The sequence below is a fragment of the Nelusetta ayraudi genome, unplaced genomic scaffold (assembly GCF_046127955.1).
Source record: "Nelusetta ayraudi isolate G7.1 ecotype Tasmania unplaced genomic scaffold, CSIRO-AGI_Nayr_v1 ptg000070l, whole genome shotgun sequence".
NCBI lineage: Eukaryota > Metazoa > Chordata > Actinopteri > Tetraodontiformes > Monacanthidae > Nelusetta > Nelusetta ayraudi.
Window position 1 is genome coordinate 3936635 of NW_027466120.1, and position 17097 is coordinate 3953731.

The window sequence follows — 17097 nt, forward strand, 5'->3', positions numbered from 1 at the left end:
CACCCCCCGCGCCCCTTCAACCGCCCTCCTAAGAAAGTCCATCCATCCGCCAGTCTGACTCACAACCGTTTGCCACGAGGCCTCATCCGCAGCCCGGCCCTCCGGTCCGGTCACCTGCACTAATCCTCCAGATAAATAAACCATGTGCAGAGCGCTGCAGTCGACCCGGCTATTTTCAGCCTTCCCCTCTCCGCTCACCCTTCCCCGGTCCAAAATGTCTTTGTAAAAAGTGTCCCCCCCCCCCCCCACCACCACCACCCCCCTTCCTCTCAGGCCCGGGCAAATAGAGCGTGCTTGAGCAGCATTACTGATCCGTCTAGAAACCAGCTGGAGTCACAGCGATGCCGGGCGGCTACCGTCCTTAAACAGCAGGCGAGGAGAAACCTCAGGGCTGGAAGATGAGCAGATTTGCGTGCGGTTTTGAAAGTGGACTGAATTAAGGCACTGGAAAGACTGACTGGGGCGTTAGTGCTCCGAAAACTGGTGACTGTTGTGAAGCTCGGTTATCATAGACAATCAATTCTGCTTGAAATTTTTGCTTAAAATGACGCCCACTCACACAAATTATTTTTTTATTTTACACAAACCTAACGATGCCTTGAATCCTCCTTCATGGACCAGTTCTCTAAAGTGGCGTCTGTCACAGATTTTCTTCTTTTAATGAATCAAAGATAATACAGAGGAGAGAAACGATGTAGTGCAAACAAAGTCAGATTTTAACACATTTGTTCTGCTCTTTTAAAGCTCAGCCAGCTGACAAAAAAAGAAGTATTTTTTCACATTATAATTTAAAAAAGCAGCGCCGGAGTAAAGTATAAGGAGTCAGAAAGCTAACACCAGATTCTGTGATGACAGGATTCCTTAAAATATTAACATGTTTTTTGCCGTCTTTGGGATTATTATCTCTGCTTCTCTATTTCGCCCTTTTCGGAATCACAGCAGTGGCCCAGCTTGTCGTAACACACACACACACACACACACACACACACACTGGTAACAAAGTTGCTTTTCTTCAACTTCCTGGAAATCTGCTTCGAATTGGAGCGATAATTACTGGAGACTGGGCAGTATTATGTTTTAATGCTCTCGACATGATGGACCGGCAGTAATTTTGAATGACCATCACGATAATCTATGACGTTTATTTTTCCAACGCTGGTGTGAGGGAGGTGAGTGCCTATTAAAGTCTCTCGCGGGGAAAAACACAAGCTGTTCGGAGCCGAGCTGATCTGGTGTTTGTTGGTGTACCGGCTGATGGAGCCTCTCCATTATGAGTCCTGAGCGTTCACCTGCTGATCTGGGGTAATGTGGTTCGCTCTGTCCCCCGGATCAGCTTTGGGGAGGTCAGCAGTAAATAGCCCTTGTTCAGCACCGCCGGACAAATATTAATCCGCCTAAGTGTGTTTCTATGTTTCTTCTGGCGCCGTTGTGAGGTGCGAGAACGGATCTGGGAGGACGCTGAAGTGTTGTTGCCGTGATTAACATCTCATCCTTCCTAATCAAGCGCGATGTTTTGTTTTTTTTTTCCTTCGCTCTAATCCCGACCTCCTAAATCTGGTAGTGCGGTGGGAGAATAAAGGGAAGGGCAGGGGAGCGAGGGAGGGGTACAGTGAGTGAAAGAGGAGAGAGCATGACATGAAAACAAAATGAGGTTTGTCATGCCCGTGGGGGCCGATGTGAGGAAGGCACTGCGCAGAGGTTCCGATGTAGGAGCAATGTTGGGGGTTGGGGGGGAGAAAAAAATTGCGGAAGAAAAAAGAGGGCAGAGAGGGGAAGGAAGAGGGATGATCGGCACGGCCGCGAGAGGGGACGTAACTTTGCACGCGGCTCAGCGGGCGGGCGGGCGTGTCATGTGATTGGTCCCTCGTGCCTCCGGGCCGCAGGAGCCGGAGGACACGCAAAGCCTCCAGTAAGCACTCAGCGTTCTGGCTGCCACCTCTCCCCGAAGGCCCCCCGGCGCGGCTGCGGTTGTCAGCAGAGGTCTGAGCTCATCGGCGCCCTATGGGTTACTCTTAGGCTAGTGGTAGGAGGCGGCTGCACGTTTTTTTTGCTGCTGTTGAACCAGAAATCAGAACAGCGCTGTGGAGCTGTCTGTGGTGGAAACTGGTTTTTGGGTTCTCGAGGGGGCATTTTTTGTAGTAGGTTTTTGGTACCCACTAACCGGGATATATTTTACAGTGTTGCTGGATATTCTCCTGAGCGCACGCCGTCGCATTTCACCAGTGGCGGTTTTCTGTTTCCTTGGAGTGGCCACAGGATGAGATCATCGCTCACACAGCAGTGGCAATAGGTAGATCCCTGAAATGACTGACGCATGACAGATTCGGACTGTTATTATTATTCTCTTCTTTACTATAGTTGTTTGTATTTATAATATATTTTCAGTGTGTTCTTATAACAGTTGGCCTATAAATTAAAAGGCAGCAAATCTTCACTAATGTTAATATTAATAATAATCCTATATCAGCTCGTTCCTACTCTAGGGTCAGCGTTAGGATTACATCAAATTATTTCTTTGAGTGTCTTGTTTCCACCAAGAATAAAATCCTGGCCAATCATCAAGTCAGAAATACATCTAAAAAAAACTACACTGTACATCAATCAACAAAGACATGACTTGAGATGCTCTACTGTGGAAGTGTGGAAGGCCTTGTGTCAAATTATCTCCCCCTTGCCTTTGGGGCGACCACGGCCACCATAGGTCACCGTGCATGCAACGTTTCCTCCATTCCCATTAGCCATCGGATGCAGCTCGGGCGGTGCATATTCTAAAAATCCCACTTCAAACCTTCCATGAGAAGAGCGATCTATAGCTGCGGTGCCTTTATTTTGCTGCGGTTGCACAACCCACCCCCTCTTTGTCTGCAGCGTTTCGAGAAACAGCCATTAAACTGAATTCGGGGATTTATAGCAGACGCACGCAAACCGGAGGCGACTTGAAGGTTTTGCACAGGTGCATTTTCCTCCCAAGACATCTTTCTTTTGCGCACGTTCAGCAACAGCGACGGAGAAAACAACGCTGCACTCAGAGGCCCTGCGCCGTTTCGCTCTTTGCCTCCCGCGTGCCACTAATGCGTGTTGCCTCCGTGAGGCATGACAGCGGCGCTCAGATTACAGGAATTCTGACACGACCGTCACAACTTGGGAGTGCAAGGTGGGTAGGAATAGGAGCGGGGAGGGGGAGGGGGGGCTGCTAGCGCACATCTATTCCCCGGCAGAGCTGTCAAAGCTGGCGTTCGACAAACGAGAGGAAGGGGCAGAGCAGCGGGACGAGGGGTGCGGGGGAGGGGATGGGGAGGTAAGAGTGGGACGCCGTTCTCCTTTGCTGCAGCTCACTGGTGAGTGTTTTCTTTTTTTCTTTTTTTAAGTGGGTGCAGCCGGGGGCCCGCTGCCTGCTTGAAGAATACCTCCGAGTCCAATTAGCAGAGATGATTCGGCTCCACAGTCGAGGAGCGGACGAGGACCGCTGGGTGCTTCTGATAACTAATAACTGCCGGAGCCGTTTATCCGTTGCTCAGAGCAAAAGGGCCACGGCAACTTCTCACTTGAGCCTGATTAACCCCGTCGCCTTCGTTAAGGGGACAGAATCGGGGACGAGTTACGTTACCAAAACGAAGGGAAAGTAAATCACAAGCAATGAGAGAAGGATTCTGCCTCGCCGGCTCGGGAGCGCTGACGAGGTAGAAATGTGTTAAAAGTTTGATATTTTGAGGATATGACACTCCCTTGTCTGTAAATTAAGAATGAAGAAGTTTAATTTTGTTACCTCATTTGTTCTGTCTCAGGCGCACACAATACTGTTGTGATTCTCCTGAGTTACACCATTCTTTTCTTCTTTTTTTTTAAGTTTATCTTCTTGTGTTCCTTACTCTCTGGTGTTCGCTTAGTTTGCCCTCTTTTCAATTTCCCGCTTGGCTCTGCTGTTTGTCCTGACTCGACCATCTGCCCTGATGAGATTCACCTGTCTGGTCTCATGAACCTTTCCTCCCTCGGTTTAGCGCAACCTCACTTTTTGCCTCGGCCAGACTATGTCAGATTTTTTGCTTCAGGCAGTCAGATTAAACAATAAAGGTGAAAAAAAAAATCCAACTGTGAAGATACTCCAAACTCAAAGAACGACCCTGACCAACTACTGATTTGTTCGCAAAGAAAACAATATGTAGTTTTATGGATAATTTGATGCAATTTAAAGGTCCAATGTGTAACATGTATCACCATCTAAAGGTCAGAAAGCATACTGCAAACAGTGTTCATGTTAATCCTCTAAATTGATTTAGAATGACTTTATAACCATGATGGCATTTTGATGTGATGGTATGGATTTTTGTTCCATTTCATCTCAATAGAGCCCTTGCTATTCACTTAGCCTTTAGCAGCTTTGTATGTTGTAATATGGGGCCAATGTAGCAAGCTAACAACAGAAGAACGCTTTTTTTTTTTTTCATAATTTTATGCTTTCAAGTGGTGTCCGTAATGACCGCTTTAATAAAATGAGACTTCATATCAACACAAACACAGAGATTAAACTGTACCTGTGTGGCCCTGAACTGGCAGGATTTTGTTAATGAAATAGAAAAAAAACCAAACATTCTGTGTTAAGTGCAGATAGCTCTCATTTGCGTGAGCCAACGGTAACTATGGCAACCACGGCACACTCATTAGCAATGCCGAACCCTTCCCTGTGTTTCCTTGACACGGCAGAATTTCCATCTGTAAATATCAAAAATGCTTGATATTTACAGATTCAAATCAGGGGCCTTTTGAGAATGTTAACACGTGTCTGCAAAGTACGTTCTGGGTCAGCTGTTTGGTAGGGTCTATTTTTGAGTTAGGGATACTGCTGCAAATAATACAAATAAGGAAATAGAAGCTTGGACTTGTCTAAATAGCTTTTACTTGTCTGAATAAAGACCTACATCACAAAGGACAGATCAGCCGAACTGGCTGTTTTAACAAGGAGTCAGTGAAAGAAGTAAGTGTGGACCTCTGATTTCTGGGGAGTTAAATGACACATACAGCCTTGTTAGAAAGACTCAGCCAGGTTATGGCTTAATATGGAATCTCTCAAGTTTTTTTTAGCGGTGGAAGTTGGCACTTCAATCTTGGAAAGTGACAAATTGTTAACACATAAGTGTTAGTAAGGAAAAATGTAAAAGCCTCAGAAGGAACATTCCATTTTCACTTAACTTAAATTGAAAACCTGTTATGTGACCAATAAACTTTGCATCTAATTCCCTTTATGGGACCACACTCATCACACTGACTTATTATTACAGGCCAGCTCAGCAGAAGAGGATAAATTAACCGCAAAGACAGAAAGCTGAAGTGGTACATTTATAACGGTGACAGGAGATGACAAGGTATTGTCAACTCGCTGTGCGTGCCATCAGTCTTCCCTGGAGGCATCTTAAGTGCTGAATCACTCTTTTGTTTCCCGCATAATATGGTTTGACATTATTCGCTAAAAAAGCAAGAGATCCTGTCAATCCGGGTGTGCACACGATCTGAATGCTCAATGCAGAAATTCCCAGAAAATAGTTTCCTATCCGCGTTTCTTCCTTTTGATCTTTTCTCAAAGAGCAGTCAGTTGGGATACACCTCCTTCCTTATTCATCAAGCACTTTGCAATGAAACAATGAAAAGATTAACAATGCAATGCATCAAAGACGGCCTTCAAAGAAAGTGCATTTTCCCCTTCTCCTGGCTTAACAAAGGGAAGCTGAGAGGAGGGAAATGAAGGCGTTAAACCTCTCCGGGGGGAAACACCTCTCTGCTGCCACTATGTTCTGGCCCGACACACTTTCCTGCACGCTGCAGCCGTCTTCAAAGGGCAGAGAAATTAGTCAGTCACAGGAGAAACGACGGGGAGCAGCGGGCTTCTCCAGCGGGCTGTGAGCTCAAATCACCTACTCAATGATCCAACCCCCTCAAATTGGACAACAACACAAAAAGGGGTCCATTAGAAGTTTACATGGATCCAGGGTGATTACACGCCTGATACGTGTGCATGTCGTAATTTCATATCGCAGTGCCCGGATGAATTATTGAGAACTGAGATGTTTGGAAGGCTGCGCTCACAATTCCGAGAGTTGTCCCGCATCAGACGGGGGACCGACATGATGCAATGTTTGGGCTCAGAAGAAGGACACTCCGCTCAACCAGCAACTGCTGCATCATTAAAGTGCCATAGAGCAGGAACCTCTGTCATCAGTGGCAGGGAGGCTTCTGGCGGAGGGTTTCACATATTCTATTCTGCTTCTGAGGATGAAAAACTTGTTAAAATGGGACTTGGGTGTCTGCAAGGCGGCCTGTAAATTGATCTCTGCTTGGCCCAGTTTGTAACTCTGACACTGAGGCATCATTAAAAGCAATGTTTAATATTAAAATACACACTTTTTTTTTTGGGGGGGGGGGGGGGGGTGAAAAATATTGAAGTGTTGGCCATGAAAAAGTCCTCTGATGCTGTGCTTCTCAGGCTCCTATTTAATGAAGAGCGTTGATGGGCACGGTGACTGGCGTGAAGTAATAAAAGATGATCCATTACAATGAGACCAACGTCTTCTCTCATTATTCAGATTCCAAACGCTAACAAGCTCCCCGGACGACGCGGTTTCAAATAAAAATTGACTTATACCCAGAGATGAAATTACCACAAATGACATTCAAATGCATTCTATACTAGTCCCATAATTTGCTCCCCTCAATAAAACGAATGCAGTCTGAGACACGCATCCGGGCGTCTAGTGAACCCGCAGGAAGGTATATAATGCATTGAAACTATTAATAATGAAGGCGGTGACAAATGGTGGGACATATGGAAATGAGCACAAAGCAGCAAATTCTCACCATGAAGCCCAGATCAGGAGCGACCCGATCATCCATTTCTGTCTGGATTCTGACAGACTTCCAGGCTCTGCAGCACAATTTCGTTTTTAAAATCGTTTTATCTTGTGAATTTGTGAAGTCGGTCAGAATGGATTTGGAAACCTTTTTTTTTTCAGACATGAAAAGGGCTTTAAAGTAACCTTGCTTTTGATGTGGTGGGATAGAAACAGCCACTTTCGGTAATTAGAAAAGAATCACATCAAAGCAGCAGCAACTGTGGCGGCGGAAGCTTCACTTCGCTCCTGCGATAAAGCGACACGTCGCGTGTCTTCAGTCACTTAGAAACTGACGTCTTCTACACCCGGCTTACAGCAAAGGTGAACCAATATCTTCCTTAAGCTCACGCTTTCACAGCGGCTACTCAGTGCTGTGTGTGTGTGTGTGTGTACGCGTGTTCATGCGATCCACACCCGCCACCAAACTGAAAACTATATCCAGCGGCTGCTGGCAACAGCGTGTGTGCGCGCCAGCAGCAGTTCGCTTGGTGGCAGACACATCGCAGCCTCAGAGCTCAGCGCTGCTTTTTGTCTGCAGGGTGAAGCCAGCTGAGCAACAGTCAACAGACAACAGGGTCAGCGTTTCACACACACACACACACACACACACACACACACACACATACACACATACACACATACACACATACACACATACATACACACACACACACACACACACACACACACACACACACACACACACACACACACACACACACACACACACACATTAGATTAGTCCACATCTTTTTTCCCCTCAAAGGATTCATTTCCACAGGAAGCCAACCCTCCCACATTTTGAAGTGGGATGTGAAAAACAACAGCGAGATTAAAGAGTAGATGTGAATGATTGCAGGCAGCCTTTATGGGGATTCGGCTAAATAAATAAAAAGCTCAAAACCCGGATTAGGCACACATTTTTAACAAGGACTCGCTTCAAAACATATTTTACAGGCTGACTGATGGAGACTCACGCTGCCGTTATCGTCCTAAAACCAGACACAGTGAAATCAATCACAGTGAGTGCGAGTCCCACAGAACAAACACTTGCGGGAGTGTAGCACAGACACACAAGTGCTGAGACAAAAGACACAGCATGTTTTTTGCAGCTTGCAGAACTTCTTGTCATTTCATTTGTTGTTGTTTTTTGCTTCATCTGCTGTAGGGGGCTTCATTACTTTTTAAAGCTCTATAAATAGGTAATACTATGACTTATACAGGGAGCATTTTCTGTAGCTGAGTGAGGCTTTATCTCTTTTTTTTGTTCGAAGAAGCGCTTAAAAGTACCACACATATTTCTATTAGAGTTTTTTATTATTCATTGTGAGAGTTACCATCAATGAATCAGATTTTTCAAATACTAACCAGAGATGAATCCTCACTCTCAGTCAAATGTTGCCAAAGATACAGTGACATTGCAGAAGAACCTTTGCACGTTTGCCAAGACAACCTCAGCTCAACCACTGGGATATACTGTAAGTCCAGTTGGAGGAGCCAAGCATGCAAATTCAAATCGACTGGGACGAAAGGATTATACATGTCCGATGTGAGAAAGGGACAGACTGAGCATTTTTGTGTCCTTCAAGATAAACAAAGGTGGCCCTGACATTAGGCCTCCTACACACTGAGGGATTAGCATTTTTGAATTGTCACTGTTTATTATGAGGCCCGTGGAACCCACTTAGTTCCTCTTCACAGCTATCATTGTAAAAAAAAAACAAAAAAACATGACGATGAAAAACTTTAAAAATGACCCCTAAATATGTTATGTTACTCCTTTCAATGGAGACGGTGAATATATCGGTAGAAGGACGCTGAGGTTGGAAGTGTCAGGCAGGAGGCCTGGAGGAAGAGCAAAGAGGAGATTTATGGATGTAGTGAGAGAAGACAAGGAGTGAGTGAGATGGAGGCAGGAGATTGGCTGTGGTCACTCCTGAAGGGAAAAGCCCAAAAGACAAGAAGAGGATGTTGCCCCTTATGGCCCCTCAAGACAGAGACAAGACAGACAGACAGACAGACAGTCCAGAGAGCCGACACTCACCACTTTGAAGTCCTCAGCTCTGCACTCGGTGCCCTGGAAGTGGCAGGACAGCAGCATTTCGTTGATGTCGTGGCCGGTGCGGTCGTAAAACTCCCGCATGTTGAACGGCCGCGGCTTGAAGTTATGGAAATCAGCTTTCACCTTCAGGCTCTCCAGGACGCTCTCCTCCACCATGTGCACGTCCCTGATCTCATACCTGGTTGAAGACACGGACAGAAGAGAGAGACCCAAATGATTTTATGGCGTGACTCCATGAATTTCCTTCGGAGTGAATTCTAAGACTCGGATGATGAAATAGAGTGTATGTTTCAAAAAACAAAAACAGTTGAAACCTTGGAACGTCTCTAACACACCTCTGGCAGATTTATGAGCCGCTGGCAATGAACTTTGGCTCCACTCAAGCAAAGCCATGTGGTCCAGAAGGATTCAGAATGGACATAAAAACGGTGCAGGCGATAGAATACTTTGTCAATAGCTTCCTCTCACACTGAGCACTTAATAGACTGCTGTGAGAGATAGTTGAGATGAGCCCTCATTGTTAATGATCAACCCTCAGGCTATGAAATTACTTTAAAAAAATACCCTCACCTGATTGACAGGAAAAAAAGGAAAAAAATTCCCAGGAAAAAACAGTATCTGATATTCAGAAGATCTACTTCAAATGAAGGTGAAAACATCTTATTTCCCCCTAGTGGCTGGCTGCAGCTATGGCTCTAATGTGGGCAGGACACTGAAATTCTCTTTAAATACATTTTGTTTTCCACGGATGGCTTCCGTCATTTGTCCACTGTGTGTCTGGCTGTATCTGTAGTTGTATCTGTAGTTGTATCTGTAGTTGTCACGTGCGCATGAAGTGCAACTCTCGCGTTTTCGAAACATTTACCACTGCGGTTTAAATGACTCCCTTGTTGTTGCTGTTATATACAGCTAATGCACGAGCAGCTGTCTCGTGCAGCTGCTCATGCACGCCACTTCCGCTGTGCACATTTCCCTGCTGTTGGTGACTTTGGCTGCTTTTCTAAGCTTTCATATCACAAACCCTGGTCTTTTCCTTTTATTACTCCGCTAAGGATAAAGGCCTGCGAGAAGCTGAGAGGGGAGTAAGTCCCATCACGAACCAGGCGTATCGGTGGCGATGAGAAATTTCCTTTCATTTAACGGAGCTCACAAAATCTGCCCATGTTGCCTTGTGTTGAAGGAGAGCAGAATTGCGGCAAATGCACCCACTCTCTAGCCTTGCTGTGATCTCCCGCTGCGCTATTATTAAAAATGTCACCATTTTAATGGACTCGCCAAAGAGCAGATTGCTTGGGTGCATTTTTTTTTTTTTTCTTAAAGAGCGCAGCCTCAAAAGAACCATAATTCCAACTGTTAGGGCATGAAAAGAGCTGGTTTTATATGATCAGAGTCTTGCATCGGTCTTCTGTGTTTCCCTGCACCGAACGCGTTTCACATTTTGCGTTCCACGAACGACTGTGAGATTCAGCGACAGCAAGCCTGGAACGAGGTTCAGCTGTTTCAAACTCTTTTGCAATGAGTGCAAAGGGAGTTGTTGATAACCTCCCTTTTCTGGATTCTAAATGAGTTCATTAGCAGCCGTCCTCTGTGAGACATCACGATGAGGCCGGGTATTGCTTTCATCAGATTTGAGAGTTTTAATGAAAAAAGGCAAACACTGGCCAATTTTTGTCCGGTGTGCGTCTACAAACCTGCCAAGACAACGCTAATGAATCAAAAAGAAAAAGAAAAGAAATCTCAAACGCACCGACAGGATCGGCAGACACTGGCACTTATGTGTAAGCATGTGCTTGGATATCATGCCACAAGTAATTTCTCAGATCAGTGACTCAGAGCTTGGGGAGTGAGTGGAGGCGTCTTAAATGGATATGATGCCCTGAGCACTTTCATCTCTGGCTCAGGGTAACTGCTAAGTATGTCGCTGCATCGCCTCACTACCACGCCAAGGGACGCCGGGAACACTGAATTAAAAAAAGAAGAAGAGGAAAAACGAAGAGGAAGACTTCGGCATTGGTGTGAGGACGTGGGGAATTAGAGCTCTGAATTCCATCTCCCTCAAGTGTCCAACTTTGAAAAAGTGTCCCACATGAACTGCAGCCTGGAAATGTGAGAAGAGGAGCTGAAATAGTCGGGGGTTGGGGGGGAGGCCAGATGGCAAGCGTTGATCACTCACACCAGCATCACATAAAACAGAGATAATTTTAGTGTTCAGTGTGGGACCTTCATAAAAAATTTAGAAAAAGGCTCGGCTGTATATTCTTATAAAAGTGAGTGATTCACCAGGGGCTTTTTGCACTACATCCTTGATCTCTGTAAATGGCAGACTTTTGGGGATTACAAAGACACTTGTTTTCCTTCACGTCTCTTTACTCTGTCAGTGTTTTTACTTTCAACTGGAGGAAATGTCATCATTTCGCTGGTTAGTTTGATTAACCTGTTGGCATTTGTTTCTAACACGAGAACACCTCGGATGACGCAACGTGTTCATCTAACAGCTCCCCGGTGCAGGATTAGTCACAGTCTCACATTCTTTCTCCATCATCCCCTGCAACCTCAGGCAGCCCTCTGTCTGATCTAAATCACCAAAAAAAACGTGCTTTTCATTCCAAACGTTCTTTTTTTCAAACTATCAAGAGCAGTAAGGTCTCTGTCGGCTGGGAGACAAAATGGGCCTCGAGTGCGGGATCGTGTCTCCGCAGCTCTGATGGAACTTTGAGAATTTAAACACCTGACATTTCACTCGCAATCAGCGACTGCAGACTCCCCACATCATTTACCCAGGCGTGCACCCTATATGTGAAGCTGCAGTATCAAGGCCCCTCAGCTGCATCGACAAGCCAACAGGTGTCTGCTGATTGCGCCTGAGCTAATTTGAGAATGCCAAATCCTGCTTTTCAAGCACTCGACTTAACGAGGTGGAGGCGATCAGAGCTCCTTGAGTCAGTGAGGCAAACTTGAAGTTTTTCATAAAGCCTTGAGGACACACTATTGCAACCTAAATTACAGCATGTATTTTATCCCCCCTCTTAATGCCTATTGTATCCATATACTGCACTCATAGTTGTGAGGTTGGCTTATGCCTTAAGAGAGATATCCCAACACTCGCAAGGCAAGGTCAGGCAAGGTACATTCAATCGCATTCACCGACAAAAACTTTCGAGATGTTGCTTCAATTTACATGAATTATGGGCTGAATACACGTAAAGAACCTTCAAAGACACAAGGGAAACATCTAAGCTACATTTGGCTGTCCTGAGGCAAAGATATCAACCAGGTGATAATGCTGAAAGACTTTCATCTCTTTAGTCTTTTGGATCTGTCATTGAACACCAAGGTGCAAGGTGAAATGTGGCCATTTAAGTCAGCAGAGCAGCAATTCTAATGCATTGGATAACAGAGCGTGGCAGAAAATGGAAAATTAAAAGTACAATGCTTTAATTTGAAACGTGCGTATTTGAGTGTGTGTGCTTGGGGACATCTTATACCATTAATTGCAGCTGCTTCAACACTAATGTTCGATGCGCAATGTAATATTGCACATTGTAACCCAATTTTACAAAAAATAAATCAAATGAAAAAATATACATATATAGTTATGGGCAGTATAAAAAAAAAAATTATAGCAGATTTTGGTTTCATTTGATCCACTTTGCTGCTGCTACTCACCTCTGGTTCAGCAGCGCCAGCAGCTCCCCTGCGTGGTACAGGTCGTTGCGGGTCACCCGGCTGAAGCGGAACGCGTTCAGGTTGCAGAAGGTGACGGACGGGAACGTCATGACTCGGGTCGTGACCTCATCCAGTTTGGTGACGTGCGGATACTCGAGGTAGAAGTGGATGCGGTCCACGCACACGTACAGCAGGAAGGTGAGGGACCCCAGGAAAAACACCACCCACAGGCAGCGCTTGACGCAGAACTTCTCGTACGTGAAGATGTGGGAGATGCCGTGCAGGGTGGAGGAGTGCGCGAAAACTTCAATGGGCGCCGGCTGCGTGGCGTCCATTTCTTCGGGTTCCACTTTGAGGTCCATCGTCGCTCAGTTTCGAATGTCGGACTCAGAAAGCAGATTCAAACCGCCGCGGTGCTCATGCGTGCCCCGGTGTGCAGTCCGAACAGGTGCAAGCGCGCGCGGATAACCACCTTTTGACTTTGGGCTGTGTCGCCATCGCTCAGGCAGACTGAGGGCAAAACACTGTGGGCTCTTTCAAAGAGGGAGAGAAACGGGTTAGGCGAGCGAGGATTGAATGAATAAGTAATACATTTCTCATAAGGCGTGGTAACAAAAGGTCGCCGACACACATGGCATTAAACGTGGGTCAACTGCGCTACATCGGCGTTTTGCGGCAAAAGCGGCGGGAGGGTCGACCAAGTCGCCCGGCGATCACAAGTCGAGCGGAGCGCGCGCCATCCTCGGATCCCCCCCCCCCCCCACCCAGGCGACACTTCTTTCGGTTCAACTAAGGAGAGTTTCTGCGGCGCGCAGCGTCGAGCGCGTCCGTTCCCACCGCCGCCTCCCGGGATCTTGTCTGTGGCCGTTCGGGAAGGAATGTCCGGCATTCGAGTCGTGAGCCTGCCAGCGGCAGCGGCAGCAGCAGCAGCAGCGGCAGCGGCAGGAGCGGTTGTGGTCGTCGGCGGAGGGAATCCGACTGACGCTCTGCCGTTCACCTGCGACTTCTTGTAGTTTCACAGCGAGAGGAGGAGGGAGGGCAGGAGGGGAGGTGGAGGGGAGCCTGCAGGGACTTTTAGTGTGCGCCATTAAAGCACGACACTGGCCATTTGGAGGAAGACTTTCATAAAGTAGTGTGTCTCACATGGGGTCGATCATGTAAAGGAAAGGGTCAGGATTTCTGATATTGTGTCCATCTCAAGAGTCTAGCTTTAAAAAAACAACAACAACAACAACAACAACAAGGCACTGCCGTATTTCCCAGGGTGCAACTTCAAATGTAGGAAATAAAGAATATTGCGATGGTCTGTGAGACTAAAAAGAAAGCCCGTATTAAATTTCATGATCGATCGATTCATTATTTGAAGTCTTTGTTGCCCCTAAGGTGATATTTTCTTTGCAGCAACAGTTAGCACAATCGAATGCACAGAATAAAAACAGTTTTTTTTTGAAAGAACACCTACAAATGCAATTAACACTGATTTCATCACGGCATTTTGTAGAACGTTGTGGTTAATATTGATTCAAGTTTAAACCTACATTTCTTGAGATGACCAGTGGGGGCGAGTTTTGTGTTCAGGGAAGTTCCTTTGTTGGTTCTTAGGAAGTTATCTTGGTGGAAACATTTATTATTTTCCATGAAACTTTAATTAGTCTTAAATATCATCAAGTAAAAAAAAATAAATAAAAAAAAAAAAAAAATCAATTTCAGCACTGTTGATAAGTATGCAGCTACTTTATTTGCTCAACCAAAAGATACATTTTTATTATACATTTCACCAACGATTATATGTGAACAAATAAATGCACATTAATTTACTTATTGCATGTTTTTGCATTAGCGATCCAAACTGTGCCCTGCGATGAACTGGCAACTTGTCCAGGGTGTCCCCTGCCTTCGCCCTAAGACAGCTGGGATAGGCTCCAGCAGACCCCTGTGACCCTCAATAGGAATAAGCGGGTATAGAAGATGAATGAATGAATGAATGAATGAATGAATGATCCAAACTGTGATAAAAGCAAGCTTGACATTGTTATTCAATGAGTGAGGTCACTTTTCTTCTTTTTTTTTTTTGGTCCTATCTAATTCACTAATGGAATCCATGTGGCCTCAAACCTGATCAGCAGCTTCACATATATTTTTATTTTCTAATTCTATTTTAGTTTTTAGTTTATTATTATTATTATGTTTTTTGTTTGTTTGCAGGTTGGACTGCTATCCGTGGTGCTGATGCGCCTTAGCCATTGGTCTGCGTAAGTTCTCCTCCGTGCCTGCAGAGGACAGCAGAACTTACCGACGGAAGTGAAGCGATAAGCCGAAGAACTCGCAGCATGTGAGCCGCCGAGGCAAAGAAAAACATGGCGTTGTCCGTAAGTGCTGCTCGTCTGTGTCGCCTGGCGGGACGGACAGTCTGTCCTCTGTCGCGTTCTGAAAGTCCGGCTGCCAGTCTGCTGGCGAGGAGATGCTACGCAGCCACGTCGACGGCGAACGGTAAGTGAACGTAGCTTGTTGTTTAGCGGAAGAGGTTTGAGCTGCTGCGCTTGCAGCAAGGTGAAGTCAGTGGGGCACCAGGACGGGTGGCAGCTTATTGTCTGCAGTTTATGGTTTTCATACCTCCGGCTCAACTTTCACTGATACGACGCTGACGTTGGCGCGACATTCGCCGCGGTACTTCTTAGGTTTCGGGGGCCACCTTAAAAAGAAATTCCGCAATTTGGCCGCTAGATGGCTGTGCTTATCCCAACACTTGTCAACATATAGAATTCAGCGAATCATTATGTCTATGTTGAGGTGGATTTTCTCCAAAATGATTCAGTAGAAATGGACATGTGAGGTATCATCGTAAAGCATGGGAGCTCTATTATCACAATCAGTTGACATCTTTTATGGGAAATCATTTTTGGCCATTTGGGGGGTGGGGAGGGACTCCAAAGCTGACAACTTTGCCATTGCCATTATGATATTTTTCAGTTTTTCTGGTGGATTGTTTAAGTAAGTAGTAAGTGGCCCCACGTCTCTAGGACAAAGTTGACCTTTGACCCCCATAGACTTGTATGGCAATCGGGTTAGCGTTAAGCCCTAGTTTTGGGGTTCTTCACGCGCTAGAAGCCGATGATGATGACGACAATAAGCCAGTTTTGGAGACGCTTGATTAAAAAAAAAAATCACAACTACACTGTCTTTTTCTCTGTAGGCCTGCAGTTTAAGCTTGATGAGCGAACGGCTCACAGCAGTCTCGACCTGTTCAAGAAAAACACAGGCATCATCTACCGCATCCTAGGCCTGGACCCCAGCCACGTACAAGATAACCCGCAACGTTTCCGCGACTGGGCTGTCGTGTTTGGGGACGAGAAGATCAGCAGCGGACGACATTATTGGGAGGTGACGGTCAAAAAATCTCAAGAGTTCCGCCTCGGTGTGGCCGAAGCCATGATGTCCCGGGAGGACTGTGTTGGCACCAACAGCTCGTCCTGGGTGTTTGGCTTCGCCCAGCGCAAGTGGTTCACCATGACCAATAATAAGATTGTCCCAGTGACTCTGGTGGGTAAACCAGATCGATTGGGCATCCTGCTTGACTATGAAGCAGGTGTCCTCAGTCTGGTGGACATAGGAAAACCTGCGGTGATTCACACGGTCAGGGCAAACTTCAAGGGTCCCCTGTGCCCTGCTTTTGGACTTTGGGATGGAGAGCTGCTCACACATTCGGGTCTGGAGGAGCCTGAAGGCCTGAAGTGAAGCAGGATGAACCGTGACAGCGATGATTGTGATTGCCTCGAGAAGCCTAGTGCTTGTATGCAGCGTCAATGCAATGCAAAAGAAAAAGCAATATTTACAGTATGTGGGAATCAGTAACGGAACAAATGCAGTTGGTTAATTCTACATGGTTGATGTTGTCTATTTTCTCAACTCTTAACAATGCAACTTTATACTATAACGTGTCATTCAGGGTTCCAGAAGCACTTCTCATGCATTATTCTGTCTATGTTTACGTCTCATTTTGCCAAATGTGCATTTTGTTTTGTTTTGTTTTTCTTATTTCAAACATTTACTGCCAAGTGTTGTTGTCGCCTCGGTTTGAGCAGAGACACAATGGCAATGCAGATACAATCGCTGCCTCTGATCTCGTGAGTTCCTGGTTGTGGGCATCGTTATGCATGATCCTTAACTTGTGGTGCTACTCATTTCAATCGATCAACAGTTTTTGATCTATATACCAACAGTAATGCCAAGTTATTAATCACCATACTTTGTTAATTCTCAAATTTCACAATGTGTTGTTTGACAAAAATAAATGACAAGGCTTCAACTTTTTTTTAAAATTACAATTAACATATGGTTAAAGTGCATAAAAGTGTGTTTTAAGTGAAAGTAAAATAAAAGTTTTTCCACATGTTCATCTAAATGAAAAATGAAATCAATATTTACATGTAATCAACATATAAAATGTTACACTGCTACTATTATAACTCCGACTGTAATTAGCTGAAT

General features: G+C 45.6%; 2 protein-coding genes across 2 annotated transcripts in view; one reads left to right on the forward strand and one right to left on the reverse strand.

The window, feature by feature from the left end:
- The window catches only part of LOC142898834 (acid-sensing ion channel 1-like), a 43133-nt gene extending 29308 nt beyond the window's left edge, over window positions 1-13825 (reverse strand). Inside the window, exons 1-2 of the mRNA XM_076042075.1 lie at window positions 12610-13825; window positions 8926-9121 (exon numbers count right to left, since the gene is read on the reverse strand). Coding sequence (XP_075898190.1) covers window positions 8926-9121; window positions 12610-12971 — 558 coding nt within the window. The 5' untranslated portion in view covers window positions 12972-13825. The remainder of the gene's footprint in view (window positions 1-8925; window positions 9122-12609) is intronic.
- A 1053-nt stretch (window positions 13826-14878) lies between these two features.
- spryd4 (SPRY domain containing 4) lies at window positions 14879-16418 on the forward strand. The gene is made up of 2 exons (XM_076041936.1): window positions 14879-15099; window positions 15803-16418. Exons 1-2 carry the CDS (start codon window positions 14967-14969, stop codon window positions 16342-16344), a joined length of 675 nt encoding a protein of 224 aa, XP_075898051.1. The 5' UTR covers window positions 14879-14966; the 3' UTR covers window positions 16345-16418.
- The last annotated feature ends 679 nt before the right edge of the window (window positions 16419-17097 follow it).

What these genes read in the sequence shown, in the direction of transcription:
- spryd4 (XM_076041936.1), top strand. Translation starts at nt 14,967, where the DNA reads ATGGCGTTGTCCGTAAGTGCTGCTCGTCTGTGTCGCCTGGCGGGACGG. An exon ending in AGCCACGTCGACGGCGAACG is followed by an intron (nt 15,100 to 15,802) that starts GTAAGTGAACGT and finishes TTTTCTCTGTAG; the next exon opens with GCCTGCAGTTTAAGCTTGAT.